At 49.7% G+C, this 18953-nt stretch overlaps 1 protein-coding gene across 1 annotated transcript in view; it reads right to left on the bottom strand.

The window, feature by feature from the left end:
* The window catches only part of LOC140681608 (uncharacterized), a 370130-nt gene that overhangs the window by 17579 nt on the left and 333598 nt on the right, over positions 1–18953 (bottom strand). Inside the window, 1 exon segment of the mRNA XM_072921594.1 lies at positions 6787–7420. Within this exon segment, the coding sequence (XP_072777695.1) occupies positions 6787–7420 (634 nt within the window).

Below are 18953 nucleotides of genomic sequence, written 5' to 3'. Positions count from 1 at the left end.
TACACGGAAAGGAACCAAAGTTCCTTTTTGTTACACACACCCATGTCAATAGCCACAGACCCACCCAAACTGAGTACCTGCAGGCAAAATGGGGAAAATATTGGATTACAAGGAACTTAGGAAAAAGTAGTAATACTTGGGGCATGGAATGTCCAAAAGGAGAGAGATGGATTTGTTTTACATTTGATCTTAGAGATATAGTCCAAGATTCGGTAAAAAGGCAATTAGTAAACAAAAAGGTGAAACCAGCACAGCAATCTAGCTCTGTATTAACCCCAAATTACATACTGCATCGCATTATAGGACTCCAAGCAGTTATAGAGGAGATAACAAACAAAGCTGCTCAGGCACTGGAATTAATACTGAGTCAGCAAAGCCAAACTATAACTGCAGTGGATTAAAATAGGTTGGCTTTACGCTATTTATTGGCTAAAGAATGGGGTGTACAGATTGTTGAAAATAGATGGCAATGAGGGCGTCATCCTGGAAAAAACAAAGGATATCAGAAAAAAATTATGACCCTGGTATCAGTCCAAAGAAAACCAAAGGGAAAATAATGTTAAAAACTAACAGGTGGGGTAATGTATTGAGAATGGGATGGTGGAAGAAATTAGGATTCTTCCTTTTATGTGTTACAAGTGTTTTGATATTTCTTCTTTGTTTAATCCCATGTTTTATTTGATTACCAACAGAGTCCAAAGAATGCAAGAGGATAAGACATATTGCTCAAACCAAATGATTTATAAAGAATAAGAGGAGGGATTGTGACAAATGCATATTTATGATTGGCTTTTCGCAAGTGTTACAATGAATATTATATGTGTCATGTTAGAAAGTTTATGCTGTATTAATTCTCTTACATATTTTGTTAAGCGTAGTTTTAGGTTACAACATAATATTAAAATAGAGACTATGTATGTGGGGGGAGTTTTCTTTTTAGGAATGAGATACTCACTTCGAGGAACACCTCAGTCTTCCAAAGGAAAGGAATTTATGGCTTCTTATCAGAAGAAGCTAATTTCTTCAGGCCTTGCTCAGACTCCAAGACGCCAGGGGATTAAAGGAAACAGCTGACGTACAACAGACAGAGTTTCTTGTTTAGAATAGAATGTATGCATAACCATGAAGGATGTATGAATATGCAACAAGTGTATTGGTTTAAGGGTGATTCCTTTGTTCACAAGTCATGCTTTTCCTGACTTTGTGTCCAAGAGCATCAGGACGTCCATAATTCTTTTCTTTTTATTGTCTTGTAATTGCCCTAACTCTAAACTTTATTACTCTATTCTTTTTATAACCATTTTATTATTATCAAATTTTAAATTTTTAAAAACCAAGTGATTGGTGTTTTTCACACCCGTGAACCTGCAGGGGGATCTCTGCAGCCCCATTGTTATATGTTATGGAATTATTCGTGATTATGTAAAATATACATTAATAAATTTTGGTCATACAAAAAGGTTCTTAAAGGTTTAAAAGACCACAAGCTGCAGCCGGGAAAAGATTGCAAAACCACAGATTGCAGGAGAAAGAAAATCCTAGTTTACAAACGAAAATTTCGACCATACCCACCAGAGTTGCGCACAAAAATTCGGGAATTTCGCCCAGACCTGCCCGAATCCCGGCGGGGGCGGGTCCCGGCCCCTCGCAGCCCTCACCTGCACAGGTCTTATACTGCATGCTGAGCAACACATTTGATTTGCTTTCTCTTTGCTCTATTTTTTTTTTTAAGAGCTAACACCAGTGGGTCAGAAGGAACTCTGAACCCAGTGACTCTGACATTTTGGGTGATTCTTGGAGGTGAAAAAACATATTAGCATACAAGACCTCACCTTATTTGCTTTCCTGTCTTAAAACAGCATTGGTTGCAATAAGGTGTTATAAATCCTTTAGTTTTCTGAGCTGCCCTTATTGGAGGCTTTCTGGGAATCTCTTTGCTTTGGTTAGTTTTTATTGCTTATACTATTTTGTTTCTACCCAAGCCTCATGGTCTCTTTTCAGTTTTTCTCACACACAGACTTTCCAGGTCGCAGGTATGAGATGCGATCATTTACACATAAGCTTTAAGATCTCAGGTTCTGAATTGGCTTGATTAGGAGCCTTCAATTTACACTTGGGGCATGGAACAGCAATACTAGCCTTTCTCACAAACTCTGCATTATAATAGTACTCATACAAGGTGCCAGCCTCTTAATGCACCAAAAACTCCCAGGAATTGCCTGCAAGCTATTCCGTTTATCACTTTGGCATTTTTCCTTTATTTAAACCCTCTTTTACAAAATCTCAGTCTTTTCTAGTTCTCTTCTCACACAATCTAACTAAAGCATTGTTTCTACTGACACTTATTTCATTGCCCTGCAAAAGGCTGTGCCTGTTACAGCAAAAACTCTGATATGCTCACAAACACAGAACCCTGTCCTTATCTCAAATTCAAGGAGAGTCAGGGCTTAAGTTGTTGTGAGGGAGGAATTCTTGGAATTCCTTTGATTTGTTTTACTACAGTTAAACATAAATCATTATACTATAGCTCTTCTGCATAAAATGCTACACTTGTTGCAAAAAATATCTTAAAATCTCTATAAATGCAACTATATAATCTCGTGAATTAAAATACTATAATGTGGGGGACAATCACACAAACTCACTGGGAATTTCACTGGTGGTATCTCTTAAAGTGTCCCCTTTTCTCAACACAGCACAGCATAACAGCGCACAGTAAAATTCCAGGAATCCAAGTCCGAACCACTGGGGCAGAGGAACCCCCCCAGTTCGTCTAGCCACTGTTCAAATGCACACAAATCACCGCCTGTAAACACAGTGCACGTCCTCAGCCCCGTTTCTCCGCTTGTTTCCCTTCCCCGCGGGCACTCAGGCCCAGGAGCGAGGCCGGGCCCTGCCGGCTCTGAGGGACTGCCCAGCAGTGCTGCTCTGGCACCCCAGGGCCCTCTCAGTCCGGCCCTTTATCGCACACCAGCGCTCCTTGGCTGTCTCCGCAGGTGGCAAGCGAGGCAGAGCGGAGCCCCTCCAGGGAAATTCCCCGGGTGTGCCAAGGAGGTCTGTTCTACCCCCTGCCCCTGCGAGGACAGAAAATCTCCTGCCTGGCTCGCCATGATGAAACACGGATGAAAATCAAACCCTACAATTTTAATAAAGATTTGTAGGGAATGGGTATGTTTATTTATAGCGCTGTGGACGTATGTCAGGACTTATTGCCCTTTAATGGTCATGCGTCCACAGCGTTATAAATAAGCATACCCATTCCCTACAAATCTTTATTAAAATAGTAGGGTTTAATTTTTCATCAGTGTTTCACTCCCCAGGAGCAGGAAAATCCCTATTCCCTGTTTCCTTGTGGCTGCAGCCTGGAACATCCACTCAGAATGATGAACTTTCTGACAGCCCTGCTGAATGACACCAGGACAAGGTTGGTGAGAAAGGGAGGAAAATGTGTTTTGATAGGAAATTACAAAATTATTTCTTTCTGTCGCATTAGTTTTTAGTCCATTGCAACTCTGTTTTCACATAGTTATAGGATGGGAAAAATGTAGCCACAACCATGTGCCACCCAAACCAGGGTAAGCTAGACCGCATGGTGACACCTAACAAGGTTTCTATATCCAGTGCAACAAAAAAAAATCATGTTACTCAAGAATTGTTATTCTTATTTCACCCTGTTTCTCTCAATGCCCTCAGGCTGCACATCGGGTGCCAAAACTGGTCTTGGTTTACAAGACAGGTGTCTGCTAGGGAAGGCAGCAAAAAGCCTCCTGTGGAATGGAGAATGTAAACCCCCTCCCTCCAAATTAGTAGAATCATGAAATCAAGGGGCTCTCAGGCAGGCAAAGATATGGGAATAGGAATGTCAGCTCTTTCCTAGTGTGTATAACAAAGCAAACAAGCAGCAGCAGCTGCGGCACGAACAGCAAACAGAGCAGAGCCCAGTCCCGGCCTTTGGGCCGTGGCGCTTTCCCTGCGGTGCAGTTCCGGGCACAGCCAGCAGGGGCGCTGTGGCTCCCGGGGGCAGGGCAGGTGCGCTGACCCCCACGCGGCTGCAGGGGGCGCTCCGGCCGGGCTCGGCAGCGCGGGGCCATGGCGGCTTTGTCCGAAGGGGGAAGGGCTGGAGAGAGGCTTTGCTTCACAAACCCCGGGGCAGCCGGCTCCGGTGCCCCAGCAGGACTCTCAGAAAGCAGTCAGCTCGGTGCCCCAGCAGGACTGGCAAAAAGCAGTCAGCTGGGCTGGCAGGATGTCTCGGCAGGCAGGGGGTGAGGGGCTCCAAGCAGGGCAGAGAGAGCCCAGCTCAGGATCCTGGACACCAGAGCAGACAGGGATAGGTCTCTCTTTTAGTGGGGCAGGTGTAAATAAGGTCCCAGTTTAGTGGCTGTTCTCACGAGCAGAGGCTCATCCCAGGACAGAAGAAGCAGCTCTGGGCTGGGCTCCGGCAGCAGCAGTGGAAACTCTTGTCTCCAAGAGCAGCAGCTCCTCCCAAAATAAGGGATCAGCCGATAAACATCAGCCAATGATAAGGAACAAACAGAAAGGAAAAACCTAACCCCCAACACTGGTTTATAATTCCTAATGCTAAGGGAGAATTGTATAAAGTTTTAATTCCACCTTTATAATTGTTTACATAGGAGATCTTGAAATGTCAGGGGTAGGGATTGGAACCTGCTGCTCCAAGGCTCCTCTCACAAAAAAGAGGCTTAGAAAGGCTGGCGGTCCTTGGAGGTATTTGGGGATCTATAAGGGCTATTGGGGGTCCTTTCTGTGCCTCCTGACCTGACAGGAGCTTCTCTAATAAACTTTGCCTAAAGCTCCCAGTCTGCCCATGACAGGAGCCCCTGTGAGTGCCTGTGACATCCCGGCTCTTTGGCAGCCTGGGGACACTTAGAAAGTCCCCATGAAACCCCTCTGAGGGCCTGTCAAAATATCTGAACCTTAATACGCAAACTGTCGGCTCTTAACTGAAAGTTTGGTGGTTCGAGCCCACCCAGGGATGCCATTTATGTCAGAATCTGTGGTATTTAAATGATCCCAAAATTGCAGAAATTTGCTGTCTTTGAGCCCCACTGCCAAAGAAGAAGCCATAATTCATCTGTGCTGGTTTTCAAGGTTGTTTATTCTTGCTTATCTATAACATGTTCTGTCTGACCTGCAGTAGGCCTTTCTTGCGGGGCAGCGTGCAGGGCTCTGCCCCTCAGTGGGAAGTTACAAACAATATATACCAGAAACTACCTGTGCTATATTTACAATAATGTGCCAATACCTATCACCTGTGTTGAACAGTGTGTCCCCAGTCTAAACCAACAGAAAAATGCCAACACTACAGTGAAACATGGAAGGCATGAAGAAGATGAAAAAGGACAGGACACACACGATTTCCTCCATCTTGCCTCCTTTGAACCCCTTACCTAGAATCCTAAAATTCTACTTTTGCACCCATGTCACACTAATTATTACTCATGTCAAACACTCAGAGTGTGTAATTCATCCTGTAAGATTGAAAACTCCTCCCCATGGACAGAGATCACAGACAGTGTCTCTTAGGGCTCTGTACAGGGGGGTTCCTGACCCCTGCCAGGGTCCCAGACCTGCCAGGGCAGCCAGAGGGATGCCCTGGATTACCACAGCCAACCTCATCAGGACCCATTGCTATGGTCAGTTTCCATGGCAACCTTCCCCAGCCCCTGTTGCTATGGTCAGCCCCTGGGCAGCTCCATGGACACCCCATGCCAGGGGTGGTTGCCATGGACACCAGCTCAGGCCTGCAGCCAGAGCCCGTTTCCATGGCAACCATTGGCACTCCCATCCCCAGGGTCATGGGATCCCAGAACCACAGAATTGGCTGAGCTGGGAGGGACCCATCAGGATCCTCGAGTCCAGCTGCTGGCCCTGCACAGGACACCCCAACACTGCCAGCCTGGGCCTGGCAGCGCTGTCCAAACGCTGCTGGAGCTCAGAGAGCCCTGGAGCTGTGACCCTTCCCTGGGGAGCCTGGGCAGTGCCCCAGCAGCCTCTGGGCAAAAACCTTTCCCTGAGATCCAACCTCAGCCTGCCCCGACTCAGCTGCAGCTGTTCCCTCCACTCCTGTCCCTGGGCACCAGAGTGAAGAGGTTCCCTCAGCCCCAGCCAGGGACCTGCTTCCAAGGCTGCTGCCATGGCCACCATGGCTGGCACCAGCTGGGATGCTCAGTTTCCACAGGCCGGGATTCAGGAATGGCATTCCCCAATTTCCTGCTCCTGCTAAAACCCCGCTGGTGCTCGTTGCCCTCCCACCTTCCACTGAAGGAAAAAATGGAAAGATCCCAGGCTGGGATAAGAACAATTTACTGGGAACAGCAACGAGATAAGGAACAAACTGGAACAGAAAAAATATTGACAACAGAAGGGATAAGAAAAACTATTTACAGGGGAAATTACATCACCATCAATTCTACCTTCCTGACCACATGTCTCCTCCTGCCTGGAAAGGACACCCTTCTCAGAGAGAGAGAAAGAGAGTCCCTTTCCTGCCCCTGGCAATGACCTGAGGTGGGAGTGAATGTAGTGACAGGGCCATGGCCAGACCCTCATGTTCTTCAATCCCACATAAGGTCATTGGCAGGGGCAGGAGAAGGTACAGGTATCTTCCCAGCATGGATCACAGGGAACAGGGATCACCAGGGCTCTTCCCAATCTGGGTTCTTCAATGGGGGGTGAAGCTGGAGTGGTGCACGAAGCTCCTCCTGCAGTTGGGGCACTCACAGGGCTTCCGTCATCGGTGGCTCCGTTGGTGTTGGATCAAGTGAGAGCTCCGGGTGAAGCTCTTCCCACACTGGGAACACTCATAGGGCCTCTCCCCAGTGTGGATGCGCTGGTGCCTTACAAGGGTGGAGTTTTGCTTGAACCCCTTCCCACAGTCAGAGCAGAGGAAGAGCCTCTCCTCGGTGTGGACCCGCTCATGCAGGAGGAGACTGTAGCTGGTGTGAAACCTCTTCCCACATGTGGGGCACATGTAGGGCCTCTCCCCAGTGTGGATGCGCCGGTGGGTGACAAGGGTGGTGTTGTGTTTGAAGACCTTGCCACAGTCGGGGCAGCGGAAGGGCCTCTCATCCGTGTGAATCCGCTCATGTACAAGGAGATTGGAGCTGGTCTGAAACCTCTTCTGACACTCAGGACACTCGTAGGGCCTCTCCCCAGTGTGGATGCGTTGGTGGATGATGAGGTGGGAGCTGCAGCTGAAGCCCTTCCCACACTCCCCACACTCGTAGGGCCATTCCCCAGTGTGGACAATCTGATGTCGTTTCAGATTGTTGCTCTGCCTGAAGCTCTTCCCACATTCCCCACACTCGTAGGGCCATTCCCCAGTGTGGATCATCTGATGTCGTTTCAGACTGTTGCTCTGCCTGAAGCTCTTCCCACACTCCAAGCACTTGTAGGGCTTCTCCCCATCGTGAAGCTTCTCAGGGACCACCAGCTCCGAGCTCTGGCTAAAGCTCTGCCCACCTTCCTGACCCAGAGTGGGCCTTTCCTCCTCAGAGCACCCTGGGCTGGGTTTCCAGCCCCTCCTCCTGTGGGATCTCCGGGGCTTTTCCTCCCTGTTGGATTCTTGCGCTGTGGAGTTGCTCAAAACAGCCTCTTCCATGAGGTTGTGCTGCAGGGATTTGTCCTTCCTGGTCTCCATCATCAGCTCCTGCTCTGGGGTAGAAAGGACAAGGAGAGGATGGGATTTGCCTCCGTGCCACAAGGAAGGGTAAGGAGATCCCCCCAGTGCGTCCCCGTCAGCAGAGCGTCGGCAGCGGGGCTGTCCTGCAGCCGGGGGCCAGGCTGGGCTGGGAGATGGAGCAGGAGAGAGGGGGAAAGGGGCACTGACTTCCTCCTCACCTGCCTCAGTGTCCCAGGGCGCCTTCCTCTTCCTCACAGCCTTCTCCTCCATCTGGCAAAGGGCTGGGGATGGGAATTTCTGTTTTGGGAGGAAAACAAGAGATGAGCACATTCAGTATTGTCCTGGGTGGAAGGCAAACCAGGGAGAGAGTCTAAACCAGAATCACAATTGAGTAAGAAAATTAAGATCAAGGCAATGATACAGAAACACTGGCTTAATCTCACAGAGTCAGGATATAATCTGACACCCCGTTGCTCAGGGTGGTGGTAGCAGTCTGATGAAATGGTGGCTGCAGTCCGGCTGGAGTGATGAACGTGATTCTGTCAAAGCGGTGATCCTGTAGAAGGGTCTGGTCTTCCTCTGAAGGTCCAGTGGTGGTTATGGAGCTCTTGTCCTCTGGGAATCCAGTAGGCAAGGTGGTCGTGGTGTTGCAAGGGTGAGATTATATCCAGGTAGGAATGCTTGGTTCCTCCCCCTGGGCGGAGCATCCCACAATGGGATGATGTAATTTTATCAGCCCTGCAGTGACACTCAATGGCCCATTAACAGAAGATAACCCCTGGAGGGCGTTATCAGGGCTGAGCCATGGAAGAGATAAAGAACACTGCCCCACCTGTTGATAACAGTTTATGGAGATGGTGACTGAAAACACTTTTGGTTACATCTGACATTGTAACCTGAAACAGTGAGGCCATCCCTGCTCGGGGTGGGGGGTGAACACCACCCCCCTTACCCAAACTGGCTCAGGTGTAAAACCCCCACCCTGGGAAGGCCACGCACACAGGGGACAATGTCACACTTGCCCCACCCCGAGGGAGATCTCTGTCCCTGTCACTCCCTTACTTTCTCTCAATTTTATCTTTCTTTCCATGTCTCTCTCTACCTCACATTTACTGTTCAATAAAATCCACCTTGGATTTGGTCTCGTTAGCACCTTAAATGGGGCAGAGGCATCTCTCTAACAATTTTTTTAGCCAGATTGAGACATTATTTTGCACTGTGAGTTCAGGGCACTGCTGTCTGACCCCAAGTGCCTTTGACAACAGCATGGGTCCCTCCTCTGACGAGCTTGTGGCTCTTTCTGGAGGAACTCTTGGAAACTTGGATGCAGCTTCCTCTGAGTGACTTTTGGGAGAACTTATGAGGAAAATGGCTGTTGTGGATGGCCAGTGTAAAGAAAATATTTTCTTGTCCTTCCCTGAAATGTTTGTTAAAATCACTGGAGGAAAGGGACCAAATGATACCAGTGAGACTGACAAGGACCATTCACCACACAGTGAGGAACACAATGCTACTAAAGTCCTACAAGAAGCCCAACTCAAGTAGCTAAATTCTGAAGTAACTCCTGAATTCACAGGCTTGGGGGCTTTTCCAAATATGAGAATCATTATTTTCTTCGTCCCTGTCACCTTTGTGACAGCTACACAGACCTTTCCCTTCCTTGTAATAATCTGTATCAGGCCAAATTTCCATTTTTCTTTTTTTGGAACCTGCCAGCATCTGAGTTGGAGCTGTGCTGGAACTAGTGAAATTTGGAATTGCCACAGAATTGCTTGTTGTTGGCTTAGTAATGTTTGGGATTTGTTTGCGTTTCCATCACAAGTAACTTGTGGGAAGAGCAAATCTTCCTCAAGGCATTTTATGGAGGGTTAAGTTTGATTTCTGCTGAGTTTGTTTTGTCCAGTGCTCAGGGGATGCTCAAGGGCTCTCTGGTTTTGGTTTGGCCCTAATTTTCTTCTGATATATCTTAATCACTTAAAAACACCTGAAAAATGACTAAAAAGAGTATTGACCAGGGATATCAAAAGTCCCACCATTTAACAGGTATTTGAGGTGGAATTTATGGTTTGGGAACATATTCTGGAGGATTTGTGGGTTCTTGGGGGATATCTGGTAGTATTCTCCATATCTTTGCACTCCAAATGCCAAGGTGGATTGCTCTGTCACCTCAAAATGATTCAATCCCACCTGAAACCCCTCAATCTTACCCCAAAATTGCTCAATCCCACCTCAAAATGGCTGGTTCCCACCTCAGTCCCATGCCAAAATTACTCAGTTCCACAGCCTCTAGGGTGAGATGGGGTTGGGAGGTGACTGGGAGAAGTAAGATCCAAATTTGAGGTTGTGGGATCAGGATTGTGTGGGGCTGATTTATTTTGATAATTAATAAAACTATCAGAATTATTGATTTATGTCCTATTCATTTTCTGTCAGTTCTGGTTTGCTTTTCAGAGTGCCGCCTTCTCAGCTGATTTTGTTTGTGACCTCCTGTCCCAGACTGAAAAGCAAGATGTGTTCTATTTGCCATCTGTATGGCAGTTGTCCTGTGTTAAGTGGGCAGTTTTTCCTTATCTCTTCCACAATCAATCCTCCCTCAGGGGAGACATCTGCTGATAATGGGCTATTGAATGTCACTGCATGACTGATAAGAACTGTAACATCCCACTGTGAGATGTTCCGCCCAGATGGAGGAGCCAAGCATTCCTACCTGCATCTAGTCTTGAGATTCTGGCCCACTAACACAGCTTTTTCTGGGCTGGATTTCTCAGAGGAACAGCTGCCTCTTCCTCTTCAGAAGAAGACACCCTTTTCTACAGGATCACTTCTCCAACAGAACCACACCTGACACTGCAGGAGGACTGCAGCCACCATTCCAATTGGACTGCGGCCAACACCCTGTCCAACAACGTGTCAGGTTGTATTCTGGCTCTCTCAGTGTTGTTTTGGTTCACTGCATTGTTCATATTTTCATTTTCTTTCCTAATAAAGAGCTGTTATTCCTGCTCCCATATTTTTACCTGAGAGCCCCCCTTAATTTCAAATTTATAACAATTCAGAAAGAGAGTTTACATTTTTCCATTTCAGGAGAGGCCCCTGCCTTCCTTATCAGACACCTGTCATTCCAAACCAAAACACCTCCTTTCTCTCCTGCCTTCCTTTGCCTGCTCTGTTTCTCTGCCAGTGTCTCCATTGACCCAGGGCAGCTCCCACCAAAGGCCCTGCCCTGATTTAATTCCCAATCCATGAGCTATGACAACCACGGGCGAAGTTATGAAGGCTGGCAGTGAAATGTCACTGTAGGATCTTGCTCCACTTGGCTGTTGGCTCTTCCATAAGAGCTTTGCCTTCAAGGGCAGGAACATCTTTTCCTGGCTGGGAACTGGAATTCCAGCCCCTGGGAGTGTGTGTCATGGATCCCAGAGGGGCATTCCCAAGGCTCCCAGGGTGCTGCTCCTGCTGTGCCTCCCAAGGAGCTGTGCAGGGCAGGGACAAGGTGCAGCAGCTGTGTTGGTGCTGCAGTGCCACAACGGCCCCTGGTTCCAGGAGTTTCCGCACTGCCAACAGTGGTTCCTGGGATCCATGATGCCCTGCTGTGTCCCCATGGATATTTGGTGTCATGAAGTTCTTCAGTGTCACAATGGCCACCTCGCTCCATGAGCTTCCGCAGTGTCCAAATGGCCTCCTTGGATGGGCAGTGTCACCATGGACCATTGGCTCCATGCAGCCCCGCTGGGTCACCATGGACTCCTTGGTTCCATGAGGTTCTGGGGGTGTGTCCATGGTCTCCTTGGATCCACAGTGCCACAATGGACCACTGGATCCACGTGGCCCTGCTGTGTCACCATGGCCCCTTGGTTCCATGGGACCCCAGAGTCACAATTGTCTCCTTGCTTCCACATCACCCCCTCAGTGCCAAAATGGCCCCTTCGTTCCATGGGGGACACAAAAGATTTATGGAAACATTGAGCAAATCCTGCTTAACACACCTGGGAACACCTGTTTGCATTCCAGAGGGAGGTTAAAGGTGAGGATGGCACCAGCAGCTTCCATCTGAAACAGAGATCCAGGGAAAGGAGTGGGACAGAGAATTCAACTGGGAGACTCAGAGAATTCTTCTTCCAGAGATCATTTCTGGTCACACTGTCCCTTGTAGAAAGGTGACACCATTCCAGGCAGCCTGTACTGAGCAGGTGTCTCCTGAGGGGTTTGTTGTTTAGGAAATCTGCTCAGGCTTTTCCATTCTTTCTTTCCCAAGAGGAAAACTTCTCCTGGGCCTGTGTGCAGGCAGAGCCCTGAGGAGAGCAGGTGGGACACGGTGCAATGGGCTGGGACATGGAGCTGCAGAGCTGAGGGACAAGGTTCTGCTGCAGGGCACAGGGATGTCAGTGCCAGGTGGGTGATGTCAGACATGGTGAGGCTGGGGGTGAGGAGCAGCTTGTCCAAACAGGGTCAGCCCTCAGGGGGCTCATTCTTCTACATGCCCAGACCTCCTAAGGAGACCTTCAGCATCAAGATCACCTGGGGAATGCTTCTATCAGCTCTTCTCTGAACTGGAAAATAAGAGAATACTCACTTGAGTAAAGAAAAAATGTCATGAGGTGCACTTGGAAATCTTCCTCCTTACAAGAACTCCAAACTGACTCCAATCAGCTGCACAAGCCCTGGAGACTTGCAGACGATTGAATGAAGACAAAGTGCCCCTAAGGGCTTCTTTTTCTTTAATGATCCCCATGGAGGATTTGGGGTGAAGTCCAGAACCCTCAGGCACTGAGAGAAGGCTGAAGAAGCTGCTCAAGGAGTCAGGAGCAAAACTCCAAGTCCCTTGGAGCATCACTGAGTGCAGGGACTGCCAAAGGACTGGTGAGAGCAGATCCTTGAGGCCAGGATTGCAGGGAGCCCAAGGCTCAGAGCAGGGAACTGCAATGCTGAGCAAGGCCTGGGCTGGCTGGGGGAAGCAGAAAGGCCAAGCCCTGAGCCCAGCCTGGCACAGCAGGGCCTGTCCCTCACGGGTGGCTCGGGGCTGTTTGTGGGGCAGGGGGATGTGAGGGGCAGCAAGGACAAATGTCACAAACCTGTGTGACCCTGCAGATCCTCAGGGAACCAAGGGGCCAGGGTGACACTGTGCTGCCTCATGGAATCAAGGAGACCATTGTGAACTCGGTGACCCCAAGGAACCAAGGGTCCATGGTGACCTTGTGCAGCCACAGTGTCACAGAGGAGCCGCTGTGACACAGCGAGGGCACACGGAGCCCAGGGGCCATTGTGACACATCAGGGCTCTGTGGAACCACGAAGCCATTGTGACATTGCAAGGCCTCATGGAAGCACGGGGCCATTGTGGCACTGCAGAAGCAAGGGGAACATTGTGACACTCCAGGGCCTGATGGAACCAAGGAGACCATTGTGACACTGTGGGGTCCATGGAACCAAGGGAACATGGAACAGGTCTGGCTGGCTGGGCCTCCTGTGGACCACCTGACCACCTTGGTATGTGGAGGGCTGCTTCTCATCTGCCCCTGAAGCCCTGGGGCTCTGGGCTTTCCTTCCTGTGGGAGAGAACTCTCCTTCTCCTCCAGGGTTCCATGGCCAAAATTGGGATTCCTCCTCCAAAACTCCGTACATCCAAGGATTGTTCCCAAGTGAAAGCTGCCAGGACAGACAGGTCTGGGTGCCCTTGGCCTCTTGAGAGATGCATCTCATCTGCTTTTGAAACACTGGGGCTTGGTGCTTTCCTTCCAATGTAAATAGTTGTCCTTCTCAAGGTGACTGTGGTCAAAACTGAGATTCCTCCTCCCAAATTCCATGTATCCAAGAATTCCTCCCTTACAAAACCTGCCAGGAAGAACAGGTCTGGTTGGCTGAGCCTCCCAGGAGCCACCTCTTTCTTCTTCTGCCTTTGAAACACTTGGGCTCTGTGCTTTCCTTCCTATGGAAAAGAACTCTCCTTCTTATCTACACAGAAATGGCCAAAACTGGGGTTCCACCTCCCAAATTCCCTATATCCAAGGGTTGCTTTCAGACAAAAGCTACCAGGGCAAAGAGGTCTGGCTGGCCTAGACCTCTGATGGCAGCCTTTCATCTGCCCCTCAAACACCAGTGTTCTGTGCTTTCCTTCCTTTGGAAAAAAAACCATCATTCAACTCCGGGTGTCCATGTCTGAAAGTGGGATTCCACCTCTAAAATTCCCTATATCCAACGGTTGCTCCCAGACAAAATCTGCCAGTACCATAAAGTCTGGCTGGCCTTGGCCTCTGGTCGCTGCCCCTGCCACGCTGGGGCTCGGTTCTTCCCTTCCCATGGAGATCACTGTGACACTGTGGGCACCTCATGGAACCAAGGGGATCATTGTGGCACCACTGGAGCCCACGGAACCAAGTGGCCATGGTGACACCGCGGGGCTTCAGGGACCCAGAGATCATTATGACTCTGTGGGGTCTGATGGAACCATGGAGACCATTGGGACCCTTCCGGGCCTCATGTCACCAAGGGGGCATTGTGACACCTCAGGGCCTCCTGGAAGCAAGGGACCATTGGGACACTGTGGGGCCCCATGAAAGTGAGGGAACATGGAGGTCTGGCTGGCTTGGCCTCTCAAGGGCTGCCTCTCATCAGCTCCTGGAGCACTGGGGCTATGTGCTTTCCTTGCTATGGGAAAGAACCATCCATCTTTTCAGATGCCCATTGTCAAAACTGGTATCCTCCCTAAAATATTTCCTATATGCAAGGGTATCTCCCAGAAAAAAACCTGCCAGCTCTAGCTGGCCTCTGCCTCTTGTGGTCACCTCTCATCTGCCCCTGAATCACTGGGGCTCTCTTCCTTCCTTCCTCTGGAAAAGAACATGCCTTCTGGTCCAGGGTCCATGGCGAAAATTAGTTTGGCCTCCCAAATTCTGTATATCCAAGGATTGCTCCCAGACAAAAGTAGCCAGGACAGACAGGTCAGGTTGGCCCTTTGCTCTAGTGATTTTCTTAGACTATGAGCTGAATGTTTTCATTTGAAAATACCTTGGAGAGAGCCCAGAGATCTCCCAAGGTGGGGTTTTGAGTCCTCGGGCACATGGCCACTACATATGGACAAAGGAGCTCTGTGCTTTGTGCTGCTGTGGTGGTTTTGCATTACGGAAGTGATGTCCTGAGAGAAGCTGCTAGCAGTTTCCCCTGTGTCTGACAAAAAAACCAATCAGTAATTAGCTCTGAGAGCTGACAATCTGTTAAACCACTAAGCAAACTGCAGACGCCTCTGTGCAGACCCAAGTTGAAGATGAGAAAGCCTGGCTGGGTCTCTCTCCCCTCTGGCCCCAAAGAGGTGCCAAGGCCGGCCCAGCCCCGTCTCGGCCGTGGGGCCGGGCGGCTCCTGCCGTGGGGCCGGGCCCCTTCCCAGGGAGCCGCCAGGCCCCATCGGCTGCCGGGCAGGGCAGGGGAGGCCGCGGGGCCGAGGCCGGGCCGTGGCTGCGGGTGCTGACATCTGGCCGCTGCCGAGCCCTGCCCCGCCGCCAGCCCGGGCCCAGCCGGGATCCGCCGGGCCCCAGGAGCAGCCCCGGGCCGGGCCGGCTCGGCCAAGGCTCTGCCGCCCTTGGGCTTCGCCCGCAGCCAGCGGGCAGGGGAGGAGAAGCCATCGGCCCCGGCCGTGCTGCTGCTGGGCTCTGGCCTGGCTGCTGAGATCCTGGCCCTGCCCCAGCACGGCCCAGCCTGACACAGCCCCAGCGCAGCCGCTGCAGAAACCTCCATGGGAAAACAGCTCCGGCCGCAAGGACCGAGCCCGGCCGGGCTCACGGAACCATCTGCAGCCCCGGGCAGATATTGACTCTGCCAGTGCTGCCATCCTCCCTCCAGTGAGAGAAAAGGACACAAGGCAGGCACACAGAGGAGCAACATGAACCCACTGAGGTCACTGAAGCGGAAGTTGAGTCCCAGATGGGAGGGATGAGGAGATGCCCCCTTGATCTTGGGGCTGAAATCCTCTGGTAAAGCTATGGAGAAGGATGTCATTGATACATCAGGCTCTCTTTTTCCCTATAACTCATTGAAAATTATGGGAAGATGACTTGTTTCAGCAAAGGTCTCCATGCTAAAGTAAGCAAATGTTGCAGTAGCTGTGATCCCATGAGAAGTTTGAAAAGAAAAAAGAGAAGAGTGATGAGACCCTGTGCCCTCAGGGAGAGAAGAAGAAGACCTCTGTTCCCAGAGATGAAGATGATTTCAGAAATAGATGAAGAGAACCTTTGCTCTTAAACAGCTCATGTTGAAACTAAAACCCCATAAGTTGACATGGCTCACGAACACAGCTGTGGGAAAGGCTGTGAAAAAATGGGAGGGACTTCACGACTGCAGATTTTCCAAGGCAGCTGTTATTCATGGAAATGAAAAGCCATGAGATAACTGTTTTCTTGTGGAGTGGTCTCCATAACATTAACAAGAGGAACTACTATCCCTAAGAGAACTGAAGAAAGACAAACGGAATGAAAATTTTAGGTTTTGTCTCTTTACATTGTCAGGTTGAATGGAGAGAGGAAGTGTTCTGAAATTTTTCTTCAAATTCTTATTATTCATTATTTTAATTACTGTTAATAAACTTCTTTACGCCCTTTTAAACTGTTGAGTCTACTTTGCCTTTCACCTAATCCTATCGCAGAGAAGGATGTGAGTAAGTATACTGTAGTGAGTGCACTGGTAATTTACCAACACTGAACCCACCACACTAACTGATGCATTGGCCAAGAAATCTCAAATTGGTGAACCAAAAGCACTACAGATACTTCCTGATGAACTGCAGTAGAGCAGAGGGAAATCAAGGAAAAGGAATATTTTGTCAGGGCTTCCTCTATTCTAATGAGCCCCGTGGTGCATTTGGAGCTGAGCCCTGGAACCTCAGGGCCTGAGAGGAGATTGCACAAACCTTTCCAGCAGTCCAAGTCAGAGGAAACACCCAAAGTATCACCAGCAATTAATGGGACCCACTGTGGTCCATCTCCAACACAGGCTCCTCATGGAATCCGTGGAGGAGAGAACTGGAGGCCAGGATGGCACAAAAACCTCTCAGAGACTCAAAACGGCACAAAAACCTCTCAGTGTGGAAAAGAAAAACCAAAGTACATGAAAAAAGTAGAGTATCACAAAGTATTAATGAGCTCCACTGAGTGTCAGTACAAAGCTCTCAAGGGACTCATTAAAGCAGATAATTGGGGCCATGATTGCACAAACCTCTCACAGAGTCTGGACCAAAAGGGAAACACCAAGTGCCTTAAAAGAACTGAAGTACCTTGAAGCATTAATGAGCCCCACTGAGTGTTGTTACTGACAAAGCCTCTCCAGGGACTAATTACAGCAGATAATTGGAGGCCATGATTGAACAAAGCTCTCAGAGACTCCAAGGCAAAAGCAAAAGCCAAAGTCCTTTGAAAAACCTGCAGTCCCTGGGAGCATGAAGGAGCCCTTCCTGACCATTCCTGACCAAGGCTCCCCAGGGACTCCTTCCAGCAGATCCTTGAGGCCACTGGGATGTGGGCTAGGGGGGGATGCTGAGGGCAGGACCAGGGGGTGACAGTGCCCAGCCTGGCTGGGGCTGTGCCAGGAGGCCCCAGGGCCTCAGGACAAGGTGTCTCCTCCCAGCCCTTGGTGGCACAGACCCTGCTGTGCCCCAGGGCACCAAGACTTGGCTTCTCTTTGTCCCCACCTGTCATCAGTGCCTCCAGTTCTCTGCTCTGCCTGGGGCCTGGGGACACTTTCTCAGTCGTGTCCCTCAGTGGGACCCATTAAAAGTCCAAGAAACTTTGGAGCTGGATTCTGACTTGGAGTTCTGGAGAGGTTTCTGCAGCTCCCTCTCAGGGCCTGATGTTCAGGGCCTGAGCACAAAGCCCCAGAGGGTCATTAAAGTCCTTGTGCTGTGTCTGTGCTGCTGAGCTGGGCCGGGCTCCTGGCACAGAGGGTGATCCTGGTAACCAAGCAGAGCTTCAAAAGCACATTTCTCTTGCTGAGCAGCTCTTCTCCCAGCCCAGCAGGGCTGGGGCACTGCCTGCAGCCAGCCCAGGCACAGCACAGAGGCACAGAGAACTTCAATCAGTCAGGGCTGGGAAGGGGCTGAGAAGTGCCTGGGGCAGAATCACTGCCAGCCCTTGGCACAGGAACCTCTGGCTGCAGGACAATGCAGCTGCAGCTCCTGGAGAGATCTCCTAAAGCTGGAACATCCCAATGCCCACAGCCCCTGTGAGTGCATTCTCTGCTCATCTCCTGTGCAGAGCAGCCAGGGGTGCCCAGGGCTGTCCTGCAGAGCAGGGTCCTGCAGCCCAGGGTGCTGTGCTGGGCCAGGGACTCTGCTGCCTGCCAGGGACAGCTCTCAGCCGGCCCTGGAGCTGCTCCCAGCGCTGGCCAGGAGCTGTGGGGGGAAGGAGCCGCCCTGAGCAGGGCAGGTGCTGCTGCTGAGAGGGGCTGGGTGGGGCAGGGCTGCTCCCAGCTCTAACCAGCCTGGGCACAGCTCCGGAGGGCACTTCCCAAAGAAGGTAAGCCTGGGATTGCTGTAAAGTTGAGCACCTTTCCTGGTAGTGTTTTCAATTTCCTGCTTGGAGCACTGTGGGAGGTTTGGGGTGACGACAAAAAGGGTGTTGCTTTTCATATATTTTTCATATAGTCGCAGTTCTGTAAATTATTATGATATAGTTATAAAATTATAATCCTACCTAACTCTATTAAACTCTCAACTATTTTAAACTACTATTATATAATTAATATAATTATAATCCTTAATTACCTCTAGTATGCTTCCTTACCTTTCTCTTAGATTTTAGAACAATAAGCTGACTGTCTAAATACATTCCTTTAATACTATATAGTCTTATTATAAGGAAGAGGAGGACCTACAAGAAGAACATTTTCGTTTTTGAATGTGAGCAGGGATAACAAAATCTGGGCAAAGAAGTCTTTGGACCTACTCCAATGGGCTGAGCCAGGGGTGTGTAATTGGGGCAACTGAATATCTTATTGGATGTTCCTGTTAAATATCCTAATTAATCAATCTTAATGAACTGTTGAAATCAGGAGCTGGGTGTGCCTCATCCCCACTGGGACACCTGGGAGCGTCAAATAAAGGTCTGGTTTTTACTTTACTGTTCGAACACTGTTGCAAGGGTTCTTTTTTTTCTCTTTTGATTATAGGCAACAGGGGGATGAGAGAAGCAGAACAGGAATTGTAACCCCAGAATGACAGAACATTCTGAGTTGAAATGGACACACAGGATCATCAAAGGAATGTTTGAACATTTACAGAGACTCCAGAACTGTGACTTTGGGTGGTCAGTCTCTCTGCTGGGAGCCTCCCA

This window comes from Taeniopygia guttata, chromosome 37 (genome assembly GCF_048771995.1).
Source record: "Taeniopygia guttata chromosome 37, bTaeGut7.mat, whole genome shotgun sequence".
In the NCBI taxonomy this organism is placed as follows: domain Eukaryota; kingdom Metazoa; phylum Chordata; class Aves; order Passeriformes; family Estrildidae; genus Taeniopygia; species Taeniopygia guttata.
This window is presented reverse-complemented; position numbering and strand designations above follow the sequence as displayed.